Source organism: Mastigoproctus giganteus, chromosome 7 (assembly GCF_048544385.1).
Source record: "Mastigoproctus giganteus isolate SK-2022 chromosome 7, ASM4854438v1, whole genome shotgun sequence".
Lineage (NCBI taxonomy): Eukaryota > Metazoa > Arthropoda > Arachnida > Uropygi > Thelyphonidae > Mastigoproctus > Mastigoproctus giganteus.
In genome coordinates, this window is record NC_143581.1 from 183,074,510 (window position 1) to 183,101,310 (window position 26,801).

The 26,801-nt window shown below is 38.7% G+C and overlaps 1 protein-coding gene across 1 annotated transcript in view; it reads left to right on the plus strand.

Annotated features, from left to right (window-relative positions):
• The window catches only part of LOC150083378 (uncharacterized), a 169,187-nt gene that overhangs the window by 134,131 nt on the left and 8,255 nt on the right, over nt 1-26,801 (plus strand). The window contains exon 4 of the mRNA XM_090377226.1: nt 23,018-23,137. Within this exon, the coding sequence (XP_090233352.1) occupies nt 23,018-23,137 (120 nt within the window). The remainder of the gene's footprint in view (nt 1-23,017; nt 23,138-26,801) is intronic.

The following is a 26,801-nucleotide window of genomic DNA, read 5'->3' on the forward strand; positions in this document are numbered from 1 at the left end:
GAAATGATGACTTTTGCCTCATTGGCATAGAGGTAGAGAATTCGTTATTGCAAGTAAGAGAGTTTATACATGCGGTGCCATTGACCGTTGGTGGAGCCTGCTTTTGTAATTGTGGAAACCTCTCTTTTGTTGAGTGGTGATTCACATCAGTTGCCCTTTTCAGGTTCTTCTTGAGCGCACGTGAATGATGCGCTTTTGTGGATGGTTGTTGTCCTTTCCCATCTGTTTTTAGAAGCTGGCTGGAGTGAGGAGATCGCGCTCGACGAAATCCTGTGTTTAGCCGTTTTTCAGAATCGTTCCTACCTGGAGCTTCTGATGGAGGACTGGGGATTGATTTTTTTTTACATTCGGGGCAGACTGATACTGTAATGGCCTTTGGGTAATTTTTATATAATCTACGAAGTTCGTCTGAGTTCAGAAGGTTAGTGAGTTTGCTCGGATCTGCTAGCTTACTCAGTTCGATCTTATTATAGATATCAAGGAGTATAAATTTTATCTCCTTGTTTTCTTTGTGTAGCACTGTGATGTCGTCTTGTAGCTCTGCCAGTTGTGCAGGATTGGCATGGGACGCATGAGATTGCATCATGGCAGTAGATGCATCATGGCAGTAGATGGCAGATTGCATCATGGCAGTAATCTCATGGATTAAGCGAGGAAACGGATGCTGTGAGATCCTGCTGTAACCATGGTTACGGAAAAGCATACGTATTATTCTCCATTAGCATTCTGATGTAATTCGTTATCCAGATTCTTATTGAATATATGACCGTAAGAAAAATTCAGTTTAAGGATGCTGCGGACTTGAAGTTGTTTCCGTTATACGTAGTTTTAACACTCTTCCCCCCCTTCCGTTATCCCTAAACAACAATAATGCTCACTCTCACTGTGTTTTTAGCTACACTGCACTTGAAAAATCTGATTCTTTATAGCTATACTGTACTTGAATATAATTCACAGAGCAGAAGAAAAGATTAAATCGATGCATTTTTTCCCTCGTCTTTTGTCAGCACATATTAGTGAAATAATGACTTTTTTATGTTTTTCTTTCTCATCAACTTTGAAGAGTGCTTCACAAGCTGAGGTCTCTATTCAGAATGAGTCGCCAGCGCATTAGAAGTAGAATTCTGTAGCTTAAACCAACACGAAAGCTGTTTTTTTTTTTTTTTCTTTTCCCTTGCAGAACTAATTACGTGTCGTAGCACAACTTCACTTTGTATACAACCCTCCAGGGAACCAACTGACTTACAAAAGGAACCTACGTTTGGAGATGCTATTGATTCCTGTGCTCCCTGCAGAGTGCTAGGAACAGCCATGAATACCTGTTCTTTCATATATACTGACGTAGAACACATACAAGAAACATACCTACATGATTGAAAGATGTTTCTGCTGCATAAATAAACAGGAATACTGCTCCCCAGAATAAAATCACTCAAAATTAATGTGGTTTACACGCTTAAGAAATTGTCAGCCGCTCTTGCTCTATGAACGATACACAAGATGGTTACTTCTAAAACTAACTTTTCTAAATATAGTTATTATAGGCATCTTTTTCTGTCTGTTTGAAATATATTTTGGATATTCCGGTATGTATATACAACTAAGTAGGGAAGAATGTTGAAAATTTTCTTGGAAATTTTTCGTGCAGAACTAATTACAACCTCGCTCCGTATATGTGTCTTTATCTGATGATTCTCTAGTATTGTAAACTATATTATATTCCCCTATAGACTATACTGCCGTACGGTGACAATGATTCTATTTTTTTTTTTTTTTTTCCAAGGAACCCAAATACAGTTAAATTTACAGTAATTTTAAATTATAGGTGAAAAACCTCATACCTTTGAGTAGGACTGTTAATCTCTCAACACTCAATCGCGAATGATTATAATATGAGCTTACCCCCCCCGTGCCCGTGTATTGTCATAAATGAATCAAGTTAAAATAATAATTATTAATTAAAATAAGCATGCCTTCAACTCTCATATGACGTCAAGGGAATCGGAAAGAATTACGGAATGTGATTCTTTCCGTGGCCGCCGTCTTTCCGTGATTCTTTCCGATTCCCTTGACGTCATATGAGAGTTGAAGGCATGCTTATTTTAATTAATAATTATAATTTTAACTTGATTCATTTATGACAATACATGGGAGGGTAAGTTCATATTGTAATCATTCGCGATTGAGTGATTAACAGTCCTACTCAAAGGTATGAGGTTTTTCACCTATAATTTAAAATTATAATAATAATAATAGGACTTATTCGGCTTCATAGTGCCTTTTGATTTGAATTAGTTAAATTTACTGTTTACAAACTCTCAAAATTAAACTTGTTTTCTAGAATTGAATTTAATTTTAATGTAAAATTATAATGTAGAATTTATGTAAATAAAGAAAAATTAACAATATAATTTTTATTTTCCCAAAATTAAATTTAATAAGAATACATTAGAGCCTCACAAATACGGAATTATCAAACTTTTTGAATATTTCAACTGGGCAGAGTGGAAATAGGCCGGCCAGACTTACAAAAAAGCACTGCAGTTGCAGGATTTATGCATTATGAACCAGTAATAATTTCCAAACACTAATTTTTTTTCTTTCCTTCTTTCTTGTTTTTTTTCTATTTGCAACACATAAAATCATTTTACGAAACAGTCTGCACTACTTCACAATGTATTAGTGTATGTATATAGTATTTATTTAGTTTTTAATGTGATTCAATTGCTGAAATCATATCGTATCATTTCCATTTCATGTTTAAAAATATTTGACAATCGCCACACCAACACCGGAATTGTGATTCAATACTACATTCATTTCTTAGGTAAGCACGCTACCCACCACACCAATCCGGCAGCCCAAGTTCATCCCCCAACAGTGGCGAAACTAGCGGTATGGTAGTTTCATCACTGCTTAAGTTAGAGACATAGCTTCAAGCCGTTTAAGGTGCATTAGCACATTTGCATAAATACGCCTTGTGTTTTTCCCCCTAGCGGGGGATTGTTGTGTTCTGATGATTGTGAGTTGTGCTCCGTATATTTTTCCTTTTTTGAGGTATTGGTTACAGTTTTCAGCTCCTCATACATGCCACTTCGTGGAGATTGACTTCTGGAAGTGCTTGATGATTCCAGTCACTTACAACAGTCGACTAAAGATAAGTATTTGTTGTTCTTCCTCATACTCTTTGCTGCTTTTGGCCATTGGTCACTGCTTAACTAGTATGTCCGACAACGATGCGAGTGACCATGATCTGTGCCTTCCGGGCTTCGACAGTGCACTTCTCCCAACGTGTTGCTCCCTTTTAACACGTGGCACACTTGTTTAGCCTTTGCTCTCATGCACGAGATTTGAGAGACAGTGAGAGGGGAAAAAAAAAAAAAAAAGCTCTTCATATACCTACTATGTCTAACAAGGAATTAAACTTGATGGTACTGGAGCATAGTTCTTGAGAGTCTCAACAGGGAACCAGGCTACTTTGTAGTTGACCAAGTTGATGAAAAACAGACAGTGCCACCTCACCGTGCCAATTGGGTGAGAAGCTGTTTAAATCAAGCTTCACAGCCAGAGCTCTTGCGAGCAAGGACTCCTTCAAGTCCTTTTGCGTCTATGGTGGGAACCACCATAGACGCAAAAAGACATTCAAACAGATATACCCTCTAGTGCTTGATAGAGTTGCTGTCCTCAGAAGGAGGTTAGAAAGCTGCCAAGCAAGCGATGAAATCTCCATATCGAAGGACGCTATCCTTAAAATAGCCAGATCGTGGGGGGAAATGGAAAAGATAATACTAGAGCTTTTGGTCAAAAATGAAAGGCAAAAGGCTGAACCGCCCACCAGCTAAAACCAGTTTTACTCCCCTGGATGTAACACCCACGGAGCTGCCCTCGAAACCTTCATATGCAGCCATTACCAGAAAGCCCAAGGTCCCTGTCATGTTACCCAAACATGTTCTGATCTTGAAAGTGCAAGAGGATAGCAAGTTAACCACCAGTAAAGAGGTGAAGAGTGAGATGCTCAAAACCATTAAACCTCATTGGTAACATAAAGGTGAAATCTGTGAGGAAGATCAGGAATAAAAAGATTGTCATGGAGATGGCCTTCCAGTCAGATATTGATAATATCAAGTTCTGCCAAATCATTGAGTCTCAGGACCTGAAGGCAGTCTCCCAGGGTCAGGGACCCCAGTATTATCATCTTTGATGTTGAAGCAACTACAACTAAAGATGAACTTACATAGTAGATCTCCACAAATCTTGAAGATGTTCTCAAAAAAGAAGAGGCCTTCAGGAAATAAAGGTCCAGTCTTCAACCAAGACAACGAAGTCATGCTTAAACTGAATAGTGGAAATTTCTCCAAGAATTAAGAATGTTTTTAAACCCCAAAACAGAATATATGTTGGTTGGTCGTCACATCGCTTTAAAATCTTTGTGCCAGTTCTAAAATGTTTTTATTGTTTAGGATATGGCCACACCTCTTCCCATTGTTCCTACAAGGAACTGACCTGCAGACACTGTGCAGAAACTGGCCATCTGTTTAAAGAGTTCCCCAACAAAGAAAAGCCAGCACAATGTGCAAACTGTAAGAGGATTAATAGGGCCCATGACCACTTAATAAGGGATACATCTTGCACAGTGTATAAATGAGCAGTAGATAGCCTATGCAGTCAGATCACTTATGGATAGGAGACCAAATTCTGACTTGTGAAGCACACAAATAAATTCACAACGATCCATAGCAGTTATCAACCAGCTGACCAAACTTATGGAAGAGCTGAAACTGGACGTGTTATTATTCCAAGAACCGTATTGCAATGAAGGAAAGGTCTTGGGTCATCTGCTGTCGTTTAAGAGTCATCCAGTCCTCTGGTCCTGCCTGGATGGCAGCCATTGTTATTAGAAACCCGGACCCAGACCTGTTATTAGAAACCTGGATGTCCTCACTGTGTAACTCGCATTCTGCCTATGCCAGAATTGAGAATGACTGGTTGCTACCCCTTACTTACCTCATATTTTCAGTTTAGTGACAGAATAGAGCCCTACATTGCACAGTGCCAGATTGCCATAGATCTTAGGAGAGGTAATCTTATGGCAATTGATGCGAATGCACACTCATTCCTTTGGCATAATGCAAACACTAATAGAAGAGGACTTTATTCTCTCCACAGGACTGGATATTATTAACGAGCCAAACATGCCCACCACGTTTACATCTAGCAAAGGTGATTAAAATATTGACATCACCCTTACTACCTCGATTTTAACAAGGAAGCTGCAGCACTGGATGGTCCATGAAACACATACTACTAACGACCACAGGCTTATTACATATGACATCTCTCTTTGACTGGTTCATCCGGAATAAGACCAGTAATCTGCCCACTAATTTCCCGGGTAGTATGCATCAAGACTAACTGACTACGTCCAAAACCTTTTACAAGCTTCCAAAGTTGCAATGAAGGAGAAACGCAAACCACATAGTGTCCTGTGGTGGGCCCCCAGGCTAACCAAACAATGAACTTAGGAATGAAATGAAAAGAGCTCACAAGGAGCTGCAAACAACGTGCAGAAGAGGCCTATCCAACCAAATAAATGCCTTAGAGTTGCAATTAAAAAATGCACGGTGCCAGAACTGCAATACCCTATACCATGGAAAGCAGACAGCATGGCAAAACCTGGTTAACTCGGAAGGGAACTCAAACCCCTGGGGAATTGTCCACAAAGTTATTCTGAATAGAATCTGCACTGCTGATATTATCAACTCTTTAAACAACAACAATAACCAAAGAACAAACCATGGGAGCTGTCCTCGATGCCACTGTCATCAGGAACAATCCAGCTAAGAACACAGAATGCCATTTGAAGATCATTCAGGATAACAGCTCATTTCAGCCAACTCATTGAGCTTCACTAGGGAGGAGGTGGAGGAAGCAGTCAAATGCATCAAAAAGAGAAAGGTGCCTGGTGGTGACCTCATTGAAGGCGAGCCTATCCAGCATTTGTGGTCTGTAGCCCACATCTTATTGCACTCTACAATGCTTATCACCGGGAGGGGTTTGTGCAGATAGCACAGTGATATCGTCACTGTCCTCCCCACACCGGGTGGAAAAGGCCCAGGTTCGAATCCTGTCGATGACGCGAGGAACTTTAACGGGCTTTTTTCACTCTGTGGCTGAGTTAGTTGGTGTCAGACGTAGATAGCAAGGTTTAAACCCCAGAAACTGGGTTTTTTTCATCCAGCAATAAAGGAAAATGGACCAGAGAACACATGCAATTCATAGACAAAAATATGGGTTTATGTAATCAATTATGGGTAACCCTAATATTATAATTTGTTTTGATTTGTCACTGGGAGGGCATCTTCCCAACTAGGTGGAAACACGCAAATCTTAAACTGATCTCTAAAGATCTGCTCAACCGCACTGATCCGCATAAGGCATACTGACCCACTGCTCTTCTCCCTATCCTGGGGAAAGTGCTGGAGCGGCTCCTGATTACCAGATTGAGTCATCAGTATTCTGCAGCTAAGTTGCCTAGTATCTATCAGTTTGGTTTTAAGAAAGGCTGCTTCACTTCCCAGGCCTTGAATAACATCTTACAGAATGCCACTGCTTCTACTTCCAAGTATGTATGTATGTGAAGTTTCGATTACCAAGGTGCTTTCGACTCTGTCTGGTGGCCCAGTGTTATCCAGAGAGCACACGAACTTAGCTGTTCTACAGAGATATATCACTGTCTCCAGAGTTATTTTTCCAACAGGAAAATGACCATCTCGACTCGGTTTCATAGCATTTCTACACCCATTACCAGAGGTTAATGAACGGGCCAACAATCATTACCAATGATTGTTGGCCTGTTCATTCCCTAATGCTGCCATGTTCTCTTATGCTGATGATCTAGTCATTGTTGTGGATGGTCCCTCAAGAGCAGCCTTGGAAACTACCGCCAACATCTTAAAGGAACTTCTAACTTGGGCCTGCACTCACAAGATTACAGTTTCTCTAACAAATGTTGCACATTAATGCTGAAAGGGAAGCTTGATGTGCACAGACCTCCCACGACTCGCTTCGAAGACAAGTCTCTCCAAAACCGCCGCTCAGTTGAACATATTGGCATTATCTTGGATAACAAGCTTACTTTCGTGCCGCGTCTCCAGCACTCAGAGGTGGGCCATCCCAAGGGTGCAAGGGGTGCATTGCATGCGGGTGCCAAGTTCAACCTGTATGTAAATTAAAATCTGTAATTTACATACACATATGAAGAAAATTTTAAAGGGGGCAGAAAATTTCAATTGGCACCTGGGCACAACATACCCTAGGAATGCCCCTGCCAGCACCTCAGACAAAAAAAAAAATTGAATAAGTAACTACTCTTCTCGCCAGAATTACAAGAAGGGATTGGGGTTTAAAGGGCAGAGCTCTTCACTTCATGTATGATGCTGTTTTCATTCCTATTGTCACATATGGAGCGACGGTTTGGTCCCACCATACAGATAAAATCGTTGTGGCTAAACAACTTCTTTGCATGCAGAGAACCATCCTTCAACTTTCCATGGTGTGTCGGACAACTTCCACAGTCGCCCTTCGTCCTTATAGGAAAACCTTTCCTCGACCTCCATGTTGCCTATTGTGAGCCCTCTTATGCCTCTAAACACAATTAAACTGCAGAGATATTCAATATCAGAACCAAGACAGGCATTGATATTGGTCGGGAGAAAAAACGTATCTGGGAGGCTCTTGTCAGCCTGTGCAGGACACGTGGACAGCCAGTCCAAAAGGTGAAATTACCAGGAAATTTTTTCCCGTGACTTTTATGAATAGGACAACTACTTACTGGTTGAATCTAAACCTACAGACTTTTCTCCTCACAGGACTTTGAGCCTTTAACAGTAAATTGTGGGATCTGGGAATCCAGGAAGATGTGTGCTGTTCTTGTGAGGATGAGGAAACTTGGCACCACATCATGAACATCTGTTCAATCTATCTCCTGTGCTAAAGCTGTCTTCCAATGCTACATCTTTCAAAGACAAAGACTACATCCGCTGTGAACACAACTATTTTAAACACTTAGCGTCTGCTTGCACTACCCCAAGTGCACTTCTCCATCTGTAGCCCATGCCTGTTACCAGAGGCGCTCGTGATCTCACCACCTTTTCTTAGTTTTTTTTTTTTTTTTTTGCCTGTCATCCTTTTACTTTTCTTTGCATCCTATTCCACCCTTTTTCAGGGCTACCACCTACTTTAGGTTCATTCTTCGCACTCGCCAGGGGGATGCCTTCCCTGTCATCATCCCCTGCCCAACCTTACCTGTTCTTCTCTATCCCATGTGTTTATTCCTTTCTTTAGGTGGCCTAGTGTTTGCCTGCCATGAAACCATGGCGGGCAAACATTCAGATTCTCCAACCCAGACTTATTTCTTTATAAAATGAATGCCAATTTGTTTATTGTTAAAAAAAATCTTGCATATATTGATTATAATGAAAAAGCCGTTTTTGGAATATAGTTTTCGAGTTATTAATTTTTAAAGATAAGAATACATTTTATAATCCTTGAGGCTGTTACAGACATTCTTTTAGATGAGATAAGTTGAACTTTTTACCTGGGAATCTAAAATGCTGATGGAACTGATATTCGGGGGACACTTGGGTCAAGTGGACCGAATTTCAGTGAAGTCCAATCATTCTTCAACAAGGTGATGTGTAATAGAGCCACAGAAAAGGTTCGACAGGCAAAGGCAGTTTATGAGAAATCACTAGCAAACAGAGCAAAGAGGGGGGATAAAGAATTCTTCACATATATAAATGCCAAGAAGAGCAGGACAAACCAGATCGGACCTTTATGTAAGGGAAAGGGGATAGTAATAAATACACCAGCTGCCGTTGCAGATGAACTCAACAGTTATTTTGCATCGATATTTACAAATGAAAAGCCTTTTGTGGCAAAGGGAAATTGTGGGAGCGAAGTTAAAAAATATGTAATTAATGATATTGAAATTTCGCAAGATTATTTAATGAAAAAACTTTCGAGCCTACAGACCAGTAAGGCTCCTGGAGTTGATGGAATATACCCTATAATCTTAAGAGAGGCGGCAAGCGAGTGCATTGAACCATTGAGGCTAATTATGCGAGCATCATTAGACTCCGGGGAGATTCCCTTGGATTGGAAAAGTGCAAATGTATCTCCCATACATAAGGGTGGCTCTAAAAGTGAGGTTGGAAATTATCGACCTGTCAGTCTGACTTCAGTAGTAGGGAAAATCATGGAGGCAATGATCAAGGGTGGAATTCAGGATCATTTGGATCGAATTGAAATTCTCAAGGATACTCAGCATGGTTTCGTAAAGGGAAAATCATGTTTAACAAATCTGGTTCACTATTTCGAAAGGGTCACTCACGAGCTGGATTTAGGGAATAATTTCGATATTGTTTATTTAGATTTCAGCAAAGCTTTTGACTCAGTCCCACATGAGCGGTTGCTTTATAAGCTGGAACAGGTTGGAATCACTGGGAAAATCCTTAGATGGATAGAAGGATGGCTTCAGGGCAGGAGGCAGAGGGTTGTGATAAATGGCTATTCCTCAGATTGGGTTGATGTAAGAAGTGGGGTTCCCCAAGGATCAGTATTAGGACCACTGTTGTTTTTAATTTTCATAAACGACATTGATGAAGGGATAGAGGGCGTGATGTCTAAATTTGCAGATGATGTTAAAATTGGGAGAGTAGTTAATGATCACTGTCAAGCTGAGCTTCTTCAGAGAGACCTAGATAGACTTCAGGAATGGTCAGAAAAATGGCAGCTGTGCTTTAATCCAACAAAGTGTAAGGTATTACACCTGGGAAACAGTAATCCCAAAAAAACTTATTCACTTGGTGGAGTTCAACTAAAGCCAGTACTGGAGGAAAGGGACTTGGGTGTTACGATACGGTCAGACATGAAATTCTCTGAGCATTGTAAACAGGTTGCAAGGAAGGCTCATGGTGTCCTATCAATGATCTATTGAACTTTTGCAAGTAGAGATAGGGACGTGATAATCCCATTATATAAGGCTTATGTTAGACCACACTTGGAATACTGTGTTCAAGTATGGAGACCGCACCTGAAGAAAGACATCGAGCTTCTTGAAAGGGTGCAAAGAAGGGTAACTCGCCTGGTGAGATCGGCAAAAGGGCGTCCTTATGAAGAAAGACTTCGAATATGTGGGTTGCAGAGTTTGGAAACTAGACACCTTAGAGGAGATTTGATTGAGGTGTTTAAGGCTCTGAGAGGCATCAGTAAAATGAATGAGGACAAAATTTTCAAGATTATAAATGATGCTAGAACTAGGGGACATAAATTCAAGTTACGGGGGGAAATGTTTAGATTGGATTGCAGGAAGTTCTATTTTAGCCAGCGAGTTATAAATTACTGGAATAAGTTGCCTTCATGGGTGGTAGAGGCCTAGAGTTTGGGGAAATTCAAAGGTCATCTGGATAGTACTTTTGGGTAAGGGAAGCACATAGGATGACAGGTTTAATTTCCTTTTTATTTATTTTTTATTTTATTAATTATTATTATTTAGTTATTTATTTTTATTTTTTTGTTTTTATCATTGTTTTGTTTGGATTTATTTTTTTTTGGCTGGTGCAGCATAAGCCATAGGCTTTCTTGCACCATGCGGCCGTTACTAATACTAATACTAATACTAACCATTCCTGGTTGTTACAGAGTGACCTGCTATACCTTCACGATGGTGGGACTGTTAGTAACATAATGCTGGGTGTAACCCCAATATCTAATTCCTGAAATACAGCAACTAGTATAATGGAGGTGACCACACCACATGAAGGAATGCCACCCCTCTGTGTTACCAGGCAATATTAGGTGGCAGTTGACTCTCATCAACTGGTGCTTCCTCCTCAAGGGAGGAGGCATTATGCTGTTAGTTAAGAAACACATAAAATCTAAGGAACTGCATCCAGTTGACATGGGTGGACAGTGCAATGTTGAGTCAGTTTGGTGTGACATAAACACTGGGTAAGGAAAAACGAGAGTAGGAGTGTGTTATAGGCCTAACAACTCTGATGAGTATAACGAACAATTGTGCAGATAAATAATAGTGGACCAGTAAATCAGAATGCCTTGTAATGGGGGAATTTTAACTTTCCATATATTGTCTGGAACTTGTGGATTGGTCACTCGCACAGTAGCAAGACTTTTGTGGATTTATTGGAGGATTGTTTTCTACAACAATATATATGAAGGGGAACCAGAGAGAGTAATACTCTTGATCTGATTAACAGCAGTGATTATTCGTGCATTAAGAATTTACAGATAAAGGAACCACTAGGTGACAGTGATCACAGTGCACTGATGTGGGATTTACTTAAAGATTTAACTACCAGGAAGGGTAAAGGGAAGGGTTTTTGCTTTCATAAAGGTGACTACAGTGGTCTCAGACAATTTTTAAATTCTATACAGTGGGATCAACAGATGATGTTAAAAACAGCAAATTCTAAATGGGAAGCATTCAAGGAATTAATCTTGGAAGCTACTAGGCTTATCATACCAACAAACAAATACTGTTCAAGATTTAGACCTAAATGGATGTCAGATGAACTAATAAGGCTCATGGCAGAGAAGAAAATTGTGTGAGATGCCTATAAATTATCATGTGACACAGAAGCCTATGGTAGATATAAGCTAGTCTGTAATCAAGTCACAAAGGAGGTTAGGCAAGCGAAGTCTGATTACGAGAAATCCTTGGCAAAGGATGCAAAGAAAAACAACAGACTTTATTTATGTAAACTCTAGAAGCATAGGGATGAATCAGATTGATCCACTTGATGTTGGTGGTTTGACTGGTGAATATCCTGCTCAGATAGCTGACAAACTGAATGAGTATTTTGCACCTACATTCACACATGAAAAATTCTGTAAGGAAGGGGGGGGGGGGAATAGAAGTTTACTAACAGGGATCTAAATGATTTTGTAATAACGGAGAGCAAAGTGAAAGAGAAATAGTTGAAGTTAAACATAAAAAAGGCACCTGAGGCAGATGGAATCTATCCAGTTTTATTGATGGAAGCAATGAGGAAAGTAAACAAACCCTGAGCCATAATTATTGAGAGCATCCTTAGATTCAAGGGAGGTTTCCATGGACTGGAGATATGCAAATGTATCCCCAGTTCACAAAGGGGGTTCAAAGGGTGGCACAAATAATTATAGACCTGTTAGTTTAACTTCTGTTCTGGGGGAAATAATGGAATCACTGGTTAAAGAAGTGATGCCGGATCACCTAGACAAGACTGCAGTAATAGTTCAAACACAGCATGGGTTTGTTAAGGGGAAGCCTTCTCTGACCAATTTGATTGGATACCCGATGTGGTCACAAAGGAACTGGATGCAAAATATAATTTTGATATCATATATTTGGATTTCAGGAAAGCTTTTCATACCGTTGCACATGGAAGACTGGTGTACAAATTGTAGCGGTACAGCATTAAGAGCAAGTTGCTGCAATGTATAAAGGGATGGTTGAGTGGGAGATGGCAGAGACTGGTAATAAATGGACCCTGCTCTACATGGACTAATGTTATTAGTGGAGTCCTCCAGGGTTCGGTGCTGGACCCATTGCCGTTTTGTGTATTTATCGATGAATACAGATGATACAAAGGTTGGCAGGGTTATTAATGACAGTAAAGATAGTATTCGACTGCAACAGATCTAGAAAAGTTAGGCAGATGTGCTGAGAAGCAGCAGCGGACGTTTAACATTGATAAATGTAAAGTACTACATATGGGTGGCATTAACCCAAGAGAAACATACCAACTGTGTGGTACTACACTCAGGGAGGTGGTGAATGAAAAAGACCTGGGAGTAATTGTGCAGTCAGATATGAAATTCTCTGAGCATTGGTCAGGCTACACTTTGAGTACTGCATACAGGTCTGGAGGCTTCATTTTAGGAAAGATGTAGAGTTGCTGGAATGAGTACCGAGAAGGGCAACAATATTGTTGAGAGGAACAAAGGAGCACTCTTACCAAGAAAGGCTTAAGTTCTGCAATTTGCAGCATCTGTGAGGGATCTGATTGAGGTGTATAAGGCCTTGAATGGTTTGAGCAGGCTCAGTGCTGATGATATACTTATGCTTGCTGAGATTAAGAACCTGAGGGGGCATAGATTCAAATTGAGGAAAGACAGTTGTAGAATAGATGTGCGGAAATATGCCTTTAGCCAGCAGGTAGTTGATTGCTGGAACAGACTTCCAACTGTTGTTGTGGAAGTTGGTAGCTTAAATAAATTTAATGCTGAACTAGACAACCATTTGGAGTTACCGGATGGGTGAAATGGGAAGGTTTTTTTTTGTTTTTTTTTGGCTGATGCTGTATAAGCTTGCTTTCTTGCACATATGCCTCAACTAATGCTAATACCATCACTTTGCTTATTGGGGGCTTGAAGTGGTGGAACCCATGTTAAATCTCTGGTAATCCCCCCATCTCTTCGATCATGTAGTATGATTGATATCTTTTCCATATCCCCAACAATTAAAAAAAAGAAAGATTTCTAACTGAAAAAATCTGGTCATTTCCAGGAAGGAAAAGTGAAAAAATGGACACTAATAATAATGCATGTGAAGTTGGAGATTACATCATGTAACTTTTAAAAAAAATTGTATTTACAGTGAACAACAAATTTTGGGTCATATCTTGTTATGAGCCTGAAAGTAAGTTTACTTTATAGATTTTTGGGTGCTAAACATGGAAATATAATTTTTTTATTTATATGGCAGTAAGACGTAGCTAAGAACATACCTGTATCAAACACGGGACTTTTTCGCCTTTCGCATGTATTCAGCTTTGGGAGCATCCCTTTTCACCATCCAACAATAATCGACTAACATGGTGGCACTCCGATTGCTTCTGTGTCTTTCTTCTATCACTGCAATGTCTCGATGGGAGTGCTCACCGTGTTTGCTGATAGCATCACAGTTTGGCGGGAAGAAACCAGGTGAGTGCAAGAAATGCACCTTCAATGACATGTTGCATCCCAGTTTTTTGTAAGTAGCAATCAGATCTTCCAGTAGCTGCCAGTAGTAACATTTCCTAGAAAACCAGTTGAAACATTTTGACAAACTTTCCACGCTGATTTCTCACTATAACTAAGGACACATTCGAACTGTTCATCTTTGGCGGGAAGAAACCAGGTAAGTGCAAGAAATGCACCTTCAATGACATGTTGCATCCCAGTTTTTTGTAAGTAGTAATCAGATTTTCCACAAGCTGCCAGTAGTTACAGGCTGTAACATTTCCTAGAAAACCAGTTGAAACATTTTGACAAACTTTCCACGCTGATTTCTCGCTATAACTAAGGACTCATTTGAACTGTTCATCTTTGAAAAGTTGCCTTATTTGTGGACCAATGAAAACGCCTGCCTTTATCTTGTATGTACTAAGTGTTTGGAATTTCTCTTGCAAGAATGTGAATGCAGGACCGTTCACTTCCAAAGCCTTCACAAAACTTTTCATGAGCCCCAGGTTGATGTGCAGTGGTGGAAGAAAAACTTTTATTTGGATCTACCAGAGGTTCAAATGCTACGTTCTTCATTCCAGGTGTTAATGATTTTCGTTAAGGTCAACTCCTCTTCTTGTAGTGTGTATCCATGGCATGACTATCCCACTCACAGAGAAAGCAACAATACTTAGTGTAACCCTTTTGTAGTCCTAATAAAATGGCCATTACCTTTGAATTACTACATATCTGCCTCTCATACTTCTGATAGTGTACACCAAAGAGGATTTTTTCCATGTTTGCATATCTTTCTTTTTTGTGAATGGCATATGCAAGAGGTATTGAAGGCAACATGTTTCCATTGTGTAATAACACAGCCTTAAGGCTAATCTTAGAAGTGTCTATAAATAGTTGCCATTCTTTGGGAACATGCCTCGTGTTAATTGCTGCCCTTGGACCATTAAAATCCTTAAAACAGTGAGTTCACTTTCTGTTTGATAGAATTTATCATAGTCTTTATTTCAAGAACAAAATGTTGTCACTTTCACAGAATGATCTAGAAGATTCCACTGTTGTTGCTTCAAGGTCAAAAGCTCTGCCTTATTCTTTGGCAGTTCGAGATCCCTGAGGAGGTCATTAAGCTCACTTTCTGTGATGTTACATAGTTTAGAAGGATAAAGGTTTGGACAAAATGGTGGATCCCTTGACATAGATGGCCGGTGTACTTCTTTGTATATGTCAAGTTGATGTTCATCAGTGTCTTCTTCTCTATCAGTGTACAGAAAAACGGTCAGGTGGTTCAGGAATAAGTAATACTTTACCGTGAGGGATGGGATGAATTGCAGATGATATATTTGGGTACATCACTGTCCACTTTTCCTTCATTGTCATCCCTTTTCTAATAGGAGGAGCATACAGAAGTAACAGTCTGTGACGTGATTTGTTGCTCCCTCCATATCATGGGCACTGCTAAAGGCATAAAACTTACCTTTCGATTCACCCACACATTGAGTTTTGATGAATAGGTAGTGCAATATGTGTGTGTGGAGCCCAATTCTTGTGCTGGTCACCTACTTTACACCCAAAATACTAGAAGTAGGCTTTTTTTATGGCTCGAGTTAAGGGATGCTTTCTTGAACTAATGTGACTTCTCCACGTAACAGAAGTCCTCCAGACTATTCACACAATGACGGCTCATATTAATCTTACATGACACAAATACTGTACAAAAAGTAGGAATCTCACAGAGAACAACCGTTAACTGAGCACAAATCGCCTAGTACTTCGCTGTATTCGAGGATTACTGCAACAGTGTTGAAGATACATTTGAAGCGATAACAACTTATCACATGATGCCGAGCAAGGCACTATTGTCAATCACATGATAAGAGTGTTTTGGTACTGAAACTGCGGTGTTGCTGAGAGCCGTAGTTGATAATGTAGTAGAGTAATTCACTAATATGTGACCCCAACTGTAAATCGAAAACAAGAGACAATTGACAAATTTTAATGTGATTTTTGTGTTCGCAACATAAAATTAATCAAGGTTGGGTATTTTCGTTTTCATAACAACTTGTGTGTTGACCAGTGTTATTTTAAAATAAATATGAAGTAATGAAATTTTTATATATGGTGTATGCATGGCAACAATATACCCAGGTTCTTGATATAACGTGGCTTTGACAATCCCCTCCCCCTACAAACACACTACTTGGACTTCTTCCAGTCACTAAGCTTCCTAGAGAGTTACCAATAGGTTCAGCCTGATGGAGACTATCTAGTGTGTATGCAGGGGACATTCTCGAGGCCATGTTAGGTCAAGAAAATGGATATATTCTTACTGTGTATATTCCATATCTAAAAGTTTCATTACCTCATACAGCATGTTCTCCCACCTTTTCTTACTGCTGAATTTATCATGAAGAGTCAAACTAAGAGAGCAAACTTATCTTAAAAAAGATAAAATCTTCCAAACACTTCCTTGTTCATTTCACAAATATACTTGTTCAATTCCAATGTCAGTAATGTCCATTTCCACTTACATCGGCCAAGTGCCATGTACTTTTTGTGACAGGTCCCAATTATCAGTTGATCGAAACAATGCTCATCACAGTTGCCCTAATTATTCAATGTACAATTCCTTTCACTAGAGAGGTGGTACTTGTGCTGATGTCCACTCTGATATTCCCTGTCAGAGATTTAGTAATTTTGGAATCTCCTCTTTTCATTCTTCTCCGGCTTAAAATCTGTCTACCCCATCCATAAAATTCATCTCTTGCCCCTACTGTTTTCCAAACACCACCAATAACTTGAACCACTTTGACTTTCTCCATTCCAACTTTCCTAACAGTGAGGTAATTTTACTTGGTGGTATTAATATTTACTGCACCAGCTGGCTTCCATTTTCCAGTCACACGGACCCAATTGGTCAAGATGCTGAGGCTTTTGCAATTACTAATGACCTCACACAGATTGTTCATTTACCTACCAGAATACCAGACAATCCTAACCACACAGCCAACACTCTTGATCTTTTTCTTACAAACAACCCTTTGAAGTATATGGTCAAGGTGAATGGTCCTCTAGGTGACTCAGATCACAACTTGGTGAGAGTCTCTTCTCCAATGGAGGCTTTCTCTTGTGGCCATTCTCAACCTTACATTGTTTGGCATTATAAGAATGCAAAATGGGATGAGTTGCAACATTTCTTTTCTTCTTTTGCTTGGTTGGATTACTGTTTCAAATCTTCTGATGTCAACATTTGCTCAGATCTTGTCAGTGAAATTATGCTTGTAGGGAAGAAATCCATTATTTGACTTTAAAATCTCGTCCTTTATCTAAATCTTGGTTTTCCAATAAATGTTCTAAGGCTGTTCAAGATAAGAAAGTTGCATATTGCAATTGACTTGCATCCAAGTCTCCATATTCATTTTCTGCCTACAAAAAGGTCGCAGCAATTGCAAAGCAGTTATTAATCAGTCAAAACTAGATTTTGAACAGGCTAAGAGTAGAAAACTTGCTTCTTGTCCAAATGGTAGTCAAGCATTCTGGTCTCTAATTGGCTACAACTTTTGCTTATCTCTGCTCCTACCTCTGTCAAAATTGCATGATTCTATTGCCATCTCAGCTAAAGATAAAGCTGACCTGCTAGCATCCTACTTTTTCCCTAGCTAGTGTATTTATGACCTTGGTAAACTACCTCCTACCATTCCCAGTACACTCCATTCAATTCCTCTTGTGTTCTTCCTTCAAAAAGATCAGAAGAATTTTGAACAGCCTTCATGCGAAGAAAGCACAAGGTCTTGATGGCTCACTCCTGTTCTGTGTTGCCTTTTTAAACTTTCTTATTCCACCAGTGTTTTCCTTCTCTTTGGAAATTTTCTCATATCCAGTCAGTTCCTAAAGAGGGTGACAAATCCCTCCATCCAATTATTGTCCCATTGCACTTACTTCTACTCTTGCTAAGATAATGGAGAAATCCATCAACCATCAACTAAACTACCTAGAAACCTTCCATCTGATCAATGATCACAGGTATAGATTCCATCAGTGTCCATCCACTGGTGATATACTGGCTTATGTTACTCATCTATGGAAAAATTTAATGAAAAAGTTTGGTGAAACTGAAGCAGTTGTTCTTGACATTTCTAAAGCCTTTGGTTGCTTTGTCATAAAGGTCTTCTAAGTAAACTTCCATCTTATGGTTTGCCAAATGATTTTTGTAATTGGTTATCCAGTTTTTCTCTGACCACTCAACTCTGGGTGATGGTAGATGGCTATCTGTCTTCTGACTTCTTCAATAATGCTAGTATTCTCTAAGGTTCAGTTCTTTCTCCCACTCTTTTCCTCTTGTATATTAATGACCTTCTTCTATTGATGGGAAATTCTATTCATAATTTTGCTGATGACAACACACCGCATTCCACCTTCCAGTTTGAGAAGCCTTGCTCTACACAAACAGCTTCAACTTCTCGAATATCCACTACCAATTTTTTAAATTCTGATTTCCAGGTAATTCTCCAATAGAGCAAAAATAACTTAGTTGATTTCAGTCCTCCTTAAACTCAGTCCTGTCCTATTAGCATTAGTTGAGTCATATGATGCAAGAAAGCAAGATTATAGAGCATCAGCCAAAAAAACTAATAAATAAATAAAATAAAAATAAATAAAATTAAAAAATAATAATAAAATAAAATAAAATAAAAAAAACCTTCTCATTTACCTATCTGGTCACTCCAAATGTTTCTCTAGTTCAGCCTTAAATTTATTTAAACTATCACCTTCCACAACAACAGATGAAAGTTTATTCCAGCAATCAACTATCTGCTGGCTAAAGGCAAACTTCCGCACATCTATTCTACAACTGTCTTTTGTCATCTGAGCAAGTAGAAATATCCCATCAGCATTGAGCCTGCTCAAACCATTCAAGGCCTTGTTTGCCTCAATCAGATCACCTCACAGGTACATAATCTCCAGATGCTGCAACTTACAGAATTTAAGCCTCTCCTGGTAAGAGAACCCCTTTCTTCCTCTCCCCAATATAGTTGTCCTTCTCTGTACTTGTTCAAGCAGCTCTACATCTTTCTTAAAATGAGGCCTCCAGACCCAAATGCAGTATTTGAGGTGTGGCCTGACCACTGCCTTATACAAAGTTAGAATCACCTCAAGCCCCTGACTGCTGAATACGGTCGATCTGCCAACCCGCACTGGACCAGCGTGGCAGATTATGGTCCATTTCCCTCAACATGAATTGTTCAGGAGGCTTCCATCCTGCAGTGGGTTGATAATGGCTGCACTTTAACTTTTTTACCTTTGTTTCTGCTAGCAATATTCCTATATATCATTGGCAAAACTCCATGACCTGCTCTGGCAGCCTGTCTGCACTGCTCAGAGAAATTCATATCCAACTGCACAATTACCCCAGATCTTTTTCATTCTCCACCTCCCTGAGTGTAATACCACACAGTTGGTACGTTTCTCTTGGGTTACTGCTACCCATATGCACTACTTTGCATTGGTCAATATTAAACTTCAGTTTCCACTTCTCAGCTCATCTACCTAACTCTTCCAGATCCTGTTGCAGCAGCATACTGTCTTTACTATCATTAACAATCCTGCCAACCTTTGCATCATCTGCAAACTTGGACACTAAGCCTGATATACCTTCATCGATATCATTAATAAATACACAAAACAGCAATGGGCAGAGCACCAAACCCTTGGTGGGAACTCCACTAATAACATTAGTCCACGTAGAGCAGTGTCCATTTACCACTCTCTGCCGTCTCCCACTCAACCATCTTTTTATACGTTACAGCAACTTGCTCTTAATGCCATATATCTCCAATTTGTATAGCAGTCTTACATGTGCAACAGTATCAACAACTTTCCTGAAATCCAAGTATGTGATATCAAAATTATTTTTTGCATCCAGTTCCTTTGTGACCACATCATAGTATCCCATCAAATTTGCCAGACAAGACTTCCCCTTAACAAACCCATGCTGTGTCTGAACTATTACTGCAGTCTTGTCTAGGTGATCCTGTATCACTTCTTTTATCAGTGACTCCATTATTTTCCTCAGAACAGAAGTTAAACTAACAGGTCTATAATTATTTGGATCACCCTTTGAACCCCTCTATGAATTGAGGATGCATTTGCAAATCTCCTCTCTGAGGGGACCTCCCCTGAATCTAAGGATGCTCTCACAATTATGGCTTAGGTTTGATTACTTCCCTCACTGCCTCCTTTAATATAACTGGATAGATTCTATCTGCCCCAGGTGCCTTTTTTATGTTTAACTTCAACAATTTCTCCTACAATTTGCTCTCCATTATTACAAAATCATTTAGCTCATTGTTAGTTTAGTAAACTCCCCTTCCCTACAAAATTCCTCTTGTGTGAATGTAGATGCAGAATACTCATTCAGTTTGTCAGCTATCTGACTAGGATCATCAACAGTCAAACCATCAACATCGAGTGGATCAATCTGATTCAATCCCATGCTTCTAGAGTAAGTAAAGAAGTACATAAGTAAAGAAGTCTTTGTTGTTTTTCTTTGCATCCTTTGCCAAGTATTTCTCATAATCAGTCTTTGCTTACCTAACCTCCTTCGTGACTTGATTACTGACTAGCTTATATCTGCCATAGGTTTTTTTGTCACCTAATAATTTATATGCATCCCATGCAATATTTGTTCTCTTCCACGAGCCTCATTAGTTCATCTGACATCCATTTGGGCCTAAATCTTGAACAGTATTTCTTAGTTGGTATGAAAAGCCTAATAGCTTCCAAAATTAATTCCTTGAGTGGTTCCCATTTAGAATTCACTGTTTTTAACATCATCAGTTGAATGCTTTCCATTTAGAATTCACTATATGGAATTTAAAAACTGTCTGATACCACTGTAGTCACCCTTACGAAAGCAAAAACCCTTCCCTTTACCCCTGATGGTCGTTACATCTTTAAGTAAATCCCACTTCAGTACACTGTGATCACTGCCACTGTTATTTTATCTGCAAATTCTTAATGCATGAATAATCACTGCTGATAAGCAGATTAACAGTATTACTCCCTCTGGGACATGCTGCTCTAGAAAACAATCATCCATTAAATCCCACAAAAAAGTCTTCCTAGCGTGCAAGTGACCAACCGACAAGTTCCAGTCAATATCTAGGAAGTTAAATTCTCCTATTATAAGACATTCTGATTTACTGCCCCACTCTATTTCTTTGTATATTTGTTCATTGTACTCATCAGAGTCATTAGGCCTATAACACACTCCTACCCTCATTTTTGCTTTACCAGCACTTATTTCACACCAAATTGGCTCAACATTGCACTGTCCACCAATGTCAACTGGATGCACTGCCTTAGTTTTATCCTTGCTAAAAATTAAAAATTCCTTAGCTAAACACAAAAAAGATATATGCCCAACAAGTGATTAGAACCTTTGAGCTACTTATCACAATTAAATCACTGCTATTCCCCTGCACTACTCATTGCGTGATATGATATTTGCTCCAAAACACCAATACAATAGCAGTATAAATAGTAAGTCTTAACTTATAAATAAAAATAAGCTAAGGGACATGACTAAGACTATTTAAACTATTTGCAAAACACAATTTAATATGTTAATTAATCAAAAAGATGGTAAAAATTTCCAAAAAAACTTATCCATTTCAAAATTCTGCATCCTAGCTCATAATCAAAGAGTTATTTTTATTATTATTTAGGCGTTAGGAGTTTGAGCTGTGTGGACAGAGTAAACAAAGCACAAATTGCTGCAATATTGTCAGAGTTGAACTGACCCCACCCAACTAACATAGGGTTAAACTTGATATATCTTCATCAGTATCATTAATAAATATTGAAAACAATAAAGGGCTCATCACTGAATTCTGAGGGACTCCACTAATAACATTAGTCCAAGAAGAGCACACATTAATAACCACTTTCTGCCTTTTTCACTGAACGATCTCTTTATCCAAAGCAATAAGTTGCATCTAATGCCACACTGCACCAACTTATACAGCAGCCTTTCATATAAAACAGTATCAAAAGATTTATTGAAATTTAAGTATATGATGTAAAATTTATTTTTTGCATCCAATTTCTTTGATACCAAGCTGTAGTAGCTAATTATATTGGTCAAACAAGATTTTCCCTTAACGAATTGATGCTGTGATCATGGGTGCCTGCAGGATATTTTGCAAGGTGGTGCATGTGGAAATAAATTTTTCTTCACCAAATTTTCAAATACATGCAATATCTTTTGTTTCAATAAATTAATTAAAATATTAAAAATAGTGTATTACTTCGAAATCCAAAAGTGGTGCACTTGTCCCATGCTGCTGGCCCCCATGGCTGTAATTGCTGTATAAGGGCATTCCTGTCAGGATGATCCTGCATTAATTTTTTGATCACTGATTCCATTATTCTTTCCAAACAAAAGTCGAACTTACAAGTCTATAATCACTCACATTTCCCTTTGATCTCCCTTTATGAAGAGGCGAGTTATATGCACATCTCCAATTCATAGGGACTTCCCCTGAATCCAAGGCTCTCTCATAATTATGGCTAATGGTTTATGTGCTTCTTTTATTACCTGTGAGATAAGCTATGGCTAAAGATCTGACAGTATTCATTATATGTAGACATATTGATGGGTATGAAAAAAAAAAAAAAAAATTTTTTCCCTTTGGAAGAAGGGGATTGAACCAGTCCCCTTCCAAATAAAATGCCTGGATCTCCACACTATGTATAAATTAGGATAAAAAAAGATATATTTAAACAAATATTTCATCCATATCCACACATTGTTTTGGTATTATTTTCAAAAATTGAATTTTGTGTTTACTATAGATTTATGACTATTTTATCATAAAACTAGTACCTGCTGGTCCTGCACAAGAGAGATGTATTTTTATTATATCTAAATATCTATCTAAATAAAGACTGTTTTTATTTAGATAGATAGATAAAAAAAAATGTATATCTAAATAAAAGTATGTTATTTTCCTGCCAATAGATGGTATCATGGTTCCATTAACAGGCTGGATGCAGAGAATGTGCTTAGATTACAGAAGGAAGGCAGTTATCTTGTACGGAATTGTGAGAGCTCTAAGCATGACTACTTCCTCTCTCTGAAGTAAGAGTCTGTTATTTTTTCTGTAATAGTTTTATAGAAATTTGAAATTTATTAAACACTTATTTAACCAACTGTTTACAAATCCTAAAGTATATCACAAGGCACTTCCCTTAATGGAAGTATTGTATTTTAGTACATTATAGACTATCAAATGTTGACTGTTTTTTTATAAGTCACATTATGATGGCAGAAATAATAATAGGCAGATGATTACAGTATATGCAAGAAATTCATATTTTTGTAGAAGGCAATTGACATGGTCAATATTTATTAATTTATTATTATTATTTTTTTTTTTTGCTGCCAACACTGAAGCAATAAAAAGACACCCTGTAGAAAGACATACTTACATAAAGTGATTATTGCCAGTCTCATTATGTTTCTAACAAAAGCTTATACAAATAAAATTGTCATTTACCACTAGAGGAATTCTAACTTTCTAAATACAGTGGATTCCGGTTAATCGGGGCAGCCGTTTATTTGGGGCAAATCTTAAAAAACAGAAAACAATGGAGAAAATAGCCAAGGTTTACTTCGCTTAATTGGGACAGCATGCCGTTTAATTGGGGCAGAAGACCGCAGCACTGGAGATAACCCTACGATTGTCTCCGACGGTACCACGTGGTTTGGTCGAAATTCTGGAGGTCGCAACCATAAAACAATTAGCAGTCACCTGTTTATTGGGTTTTTCTGTTAGTGAAATCTATCATAAACGAACAGTAAACTCAATCTTACTGAATTTGCGATAATACCAACAGCTGGAATTCTGTGGGTTATTATGGTAAAATGTGTTCACTTCCATGGAATCTTCAATCATGTAAAAAAATTAATTTTCAGATCTTCTCTTCATTCCTATTCTTAAAGCTTTGTAGCTCTTTACTCCATTCTCACTTGCGTGTATCGTGTTACTTGCAATTTGTGTGTGCCGCATTCTTTGTTATTGATTGCTTATCTTTTTACTGTTTTAAATATTAACCCCCACCCACAAATCTCAGTGAACACTAATGTGAACTAGTTAGTATGTACATATTACAGTACATATTACCGGATTTCCCCATGTATAAGACGCACCTTGTTTCAAAAAATTTGGGGTCTAAAGACTGGGTGCATCTTATACAGTGGTTGTAGATTTTTTTTTACTTGCATTTCGCGCTTGTTGTCTTTGCGCTCATTGTTTTGCATTTGTTACTGGTATATTAGGTTATGTTTTGCCACGTTCTGCCCAGAAATGGCTCAGAAAAGATTTTCATACAGTGCTGAATTCAAGTTAAAAGTGATCCAGTTTGCAAAAGTGAATGGAAATCGTGCTGCTGAACGTAAGTTTGGTCCTCCTCCAACTAAGAAAACAATCCGAGACTGGCTATGGGAAGAAGAAACCCTACTGAAAATTCCACAGCAGAAGAAGGCCATTAGAGGCAAGTCAGCAAAATGGCCTGATTTAGAGAGGGAATTGAAGATGTGGATTGAGGAGCAAAGGGCAATTGGAATTCCTGTGTCCACAAAGATGGTTCAGCAGGAGGCAAGAAGAATTGCTGATGAAAAAGAAGTTACTGATTTCAAAGGAGGACACAATTGGTGCTTCAGGTTCATGAAATGGAATGGACTAAGCATGCGTACATGCACCAGACTTGTCCAAAAGATGCCTGAAAGCTATGAGCAGAAGGTCCTTGAATTTCATCGTTTTGTCATTCAATGTCAGAAGACACATCAGTTTGAGTTGGGACAGATTGCAAATATGGACAAAGTCCCCCTTCAATTTGATGTCCCAAGTAACAGAACTGTTGATAAGAAGGGGGTGAAAACTGTAACTGTGAAGACAAGTGGACATGAAAAGAGCCATTGTACAGTTGTTCTAGCTTGTTGTGCCGATGGAACCAAGCTGCCTCCTATGCTGATTTTCAAACACAAAAGAAGACATTCCTCGAGGAGTGATTGTTCATGTTCATGACAAGGGTTGGATGGATGAGGATGGGATGAAGATCTGGTTTGAGAAAGTTTGGAGCAGGAGACCAGGTGAGCACTTACGCAAACCTGTCCTATTGGTGCTTGATCAGTTCAGGGCACACATAACAAAAAATACAAAGAAGATTGCTGCAGAGCAAAAAACAAAACTTGCCGTCATACCTGGAGGCTTGACATCCCAGCTCAGCTCCAACCACTTGATGTCGGCATTAACAAACCCTTCAAAGCTGCCATGAGAGACAAATGGAACCAATGGATGAAGTCTTCTGGGAACAATTTGACACCATCAGGAAGAGTGATGAAACCAACTATAGGAGAAATTTGTACCTGGGTGAAAAGATTCTGGGATAATATCAAGATTGAGAACGTTGTCAAGTCATTTAAGAAGTGTGGCCTTTCAAACGCCATAGATGGAACTGAGGATGAGGCAATATATGAAGACAGTGATTTGTCATCAGACAGAGATGTGGACAAGCTAATGGATGGGAGTTTTGACAGTGATGAGTTGTATGAATTTTATGATGAATAAAACTTGAGTTCAATAACTTTATGTAATACATTTTTTTTCAAATTTTGGGCCCCAAAATTAAGGTGCATCTTATACATGGGGAAATAAGGTAATTATTTCGATTATCATGTATATTCTTCCGATTTTCACGTATCATTTAATTTTTTAATTGGTAAGGTAATAAAGGATAAATTTGTGCTTAATATATCTTTGTTTTTATAGCCTGTGGATAATATTCCTCCTATTTTTGCTAATTACAATTTTTTTTTTTTTTTTTTTATGAGAACCCCAAACACGAGAGGTATTAGAACCTATAGTACTTAGTACCGTGCTTGGGTTGGAGGTTGAGAAGACGAAAGAAGATATTTGTTGACATTGGACTTGAACTTCTGTAGATTGTAATTTTCAGGAAATACGTATGAAGGAAGGTTGTTCCAGAAAACGGCAGTTGAATGAATAAATGAGGAAGATGAAAAATTGGTTCTGTGGGTTTGAAGTTGGACAGTAAATGGATGTTGGCTGGTGGCGGCACGTGTTCGGACTGTTTTGAAAGAGAGAGCGGGAATTATAGAAGCCAATTCAGAAGAACAGTGCCCATGGAAGTATCTGTAGAAGAGGCATGCAGCAGAAACAGTACGTCTATGAGAAAGCGAGTGGAGAGACTCTGTTAGAGATGAATCATTAATTAACCTAACTGCCCTCTTCTGAATGGAATCAAGAAGACTGAGAGAGGTTTTGGGGGCACCACCCCAGATGTGGGAACAATATTCCATGGCAGGGCGGATTTGCGATTTATACAGAGTGAGCAGCTGTTTGGAAGAAAAGTAACGCCGAGAGCGAAAGAGAAAACCAAGTTTTTTAGATGCAGAGGAAGCAATACAGTAAACCCCCGCTATTCGCGGGGGTTACGTTCCTGAGAAATGTCGCGAATACCGAAAACGCGAATACTGAGTTATGGCTCCCATAGTAATAAAGGGGTTCTGTTCCAAAGTATGAAATATATAAGAAAAACTAGTCTAAATTTTTGTCTATGTATGTATTATATGTACATAGTGAAATGCAAGCATATGGCATCGAAATGAAAATAAGAAACAATTTAATATTAAATGTAATATTTATTAGAAATTTCAAACCAGCGCCTTTGCTGGCAAAAAAAACTTATCCTGCCAGTGCTATCACGAGTTTCGCTAGTGT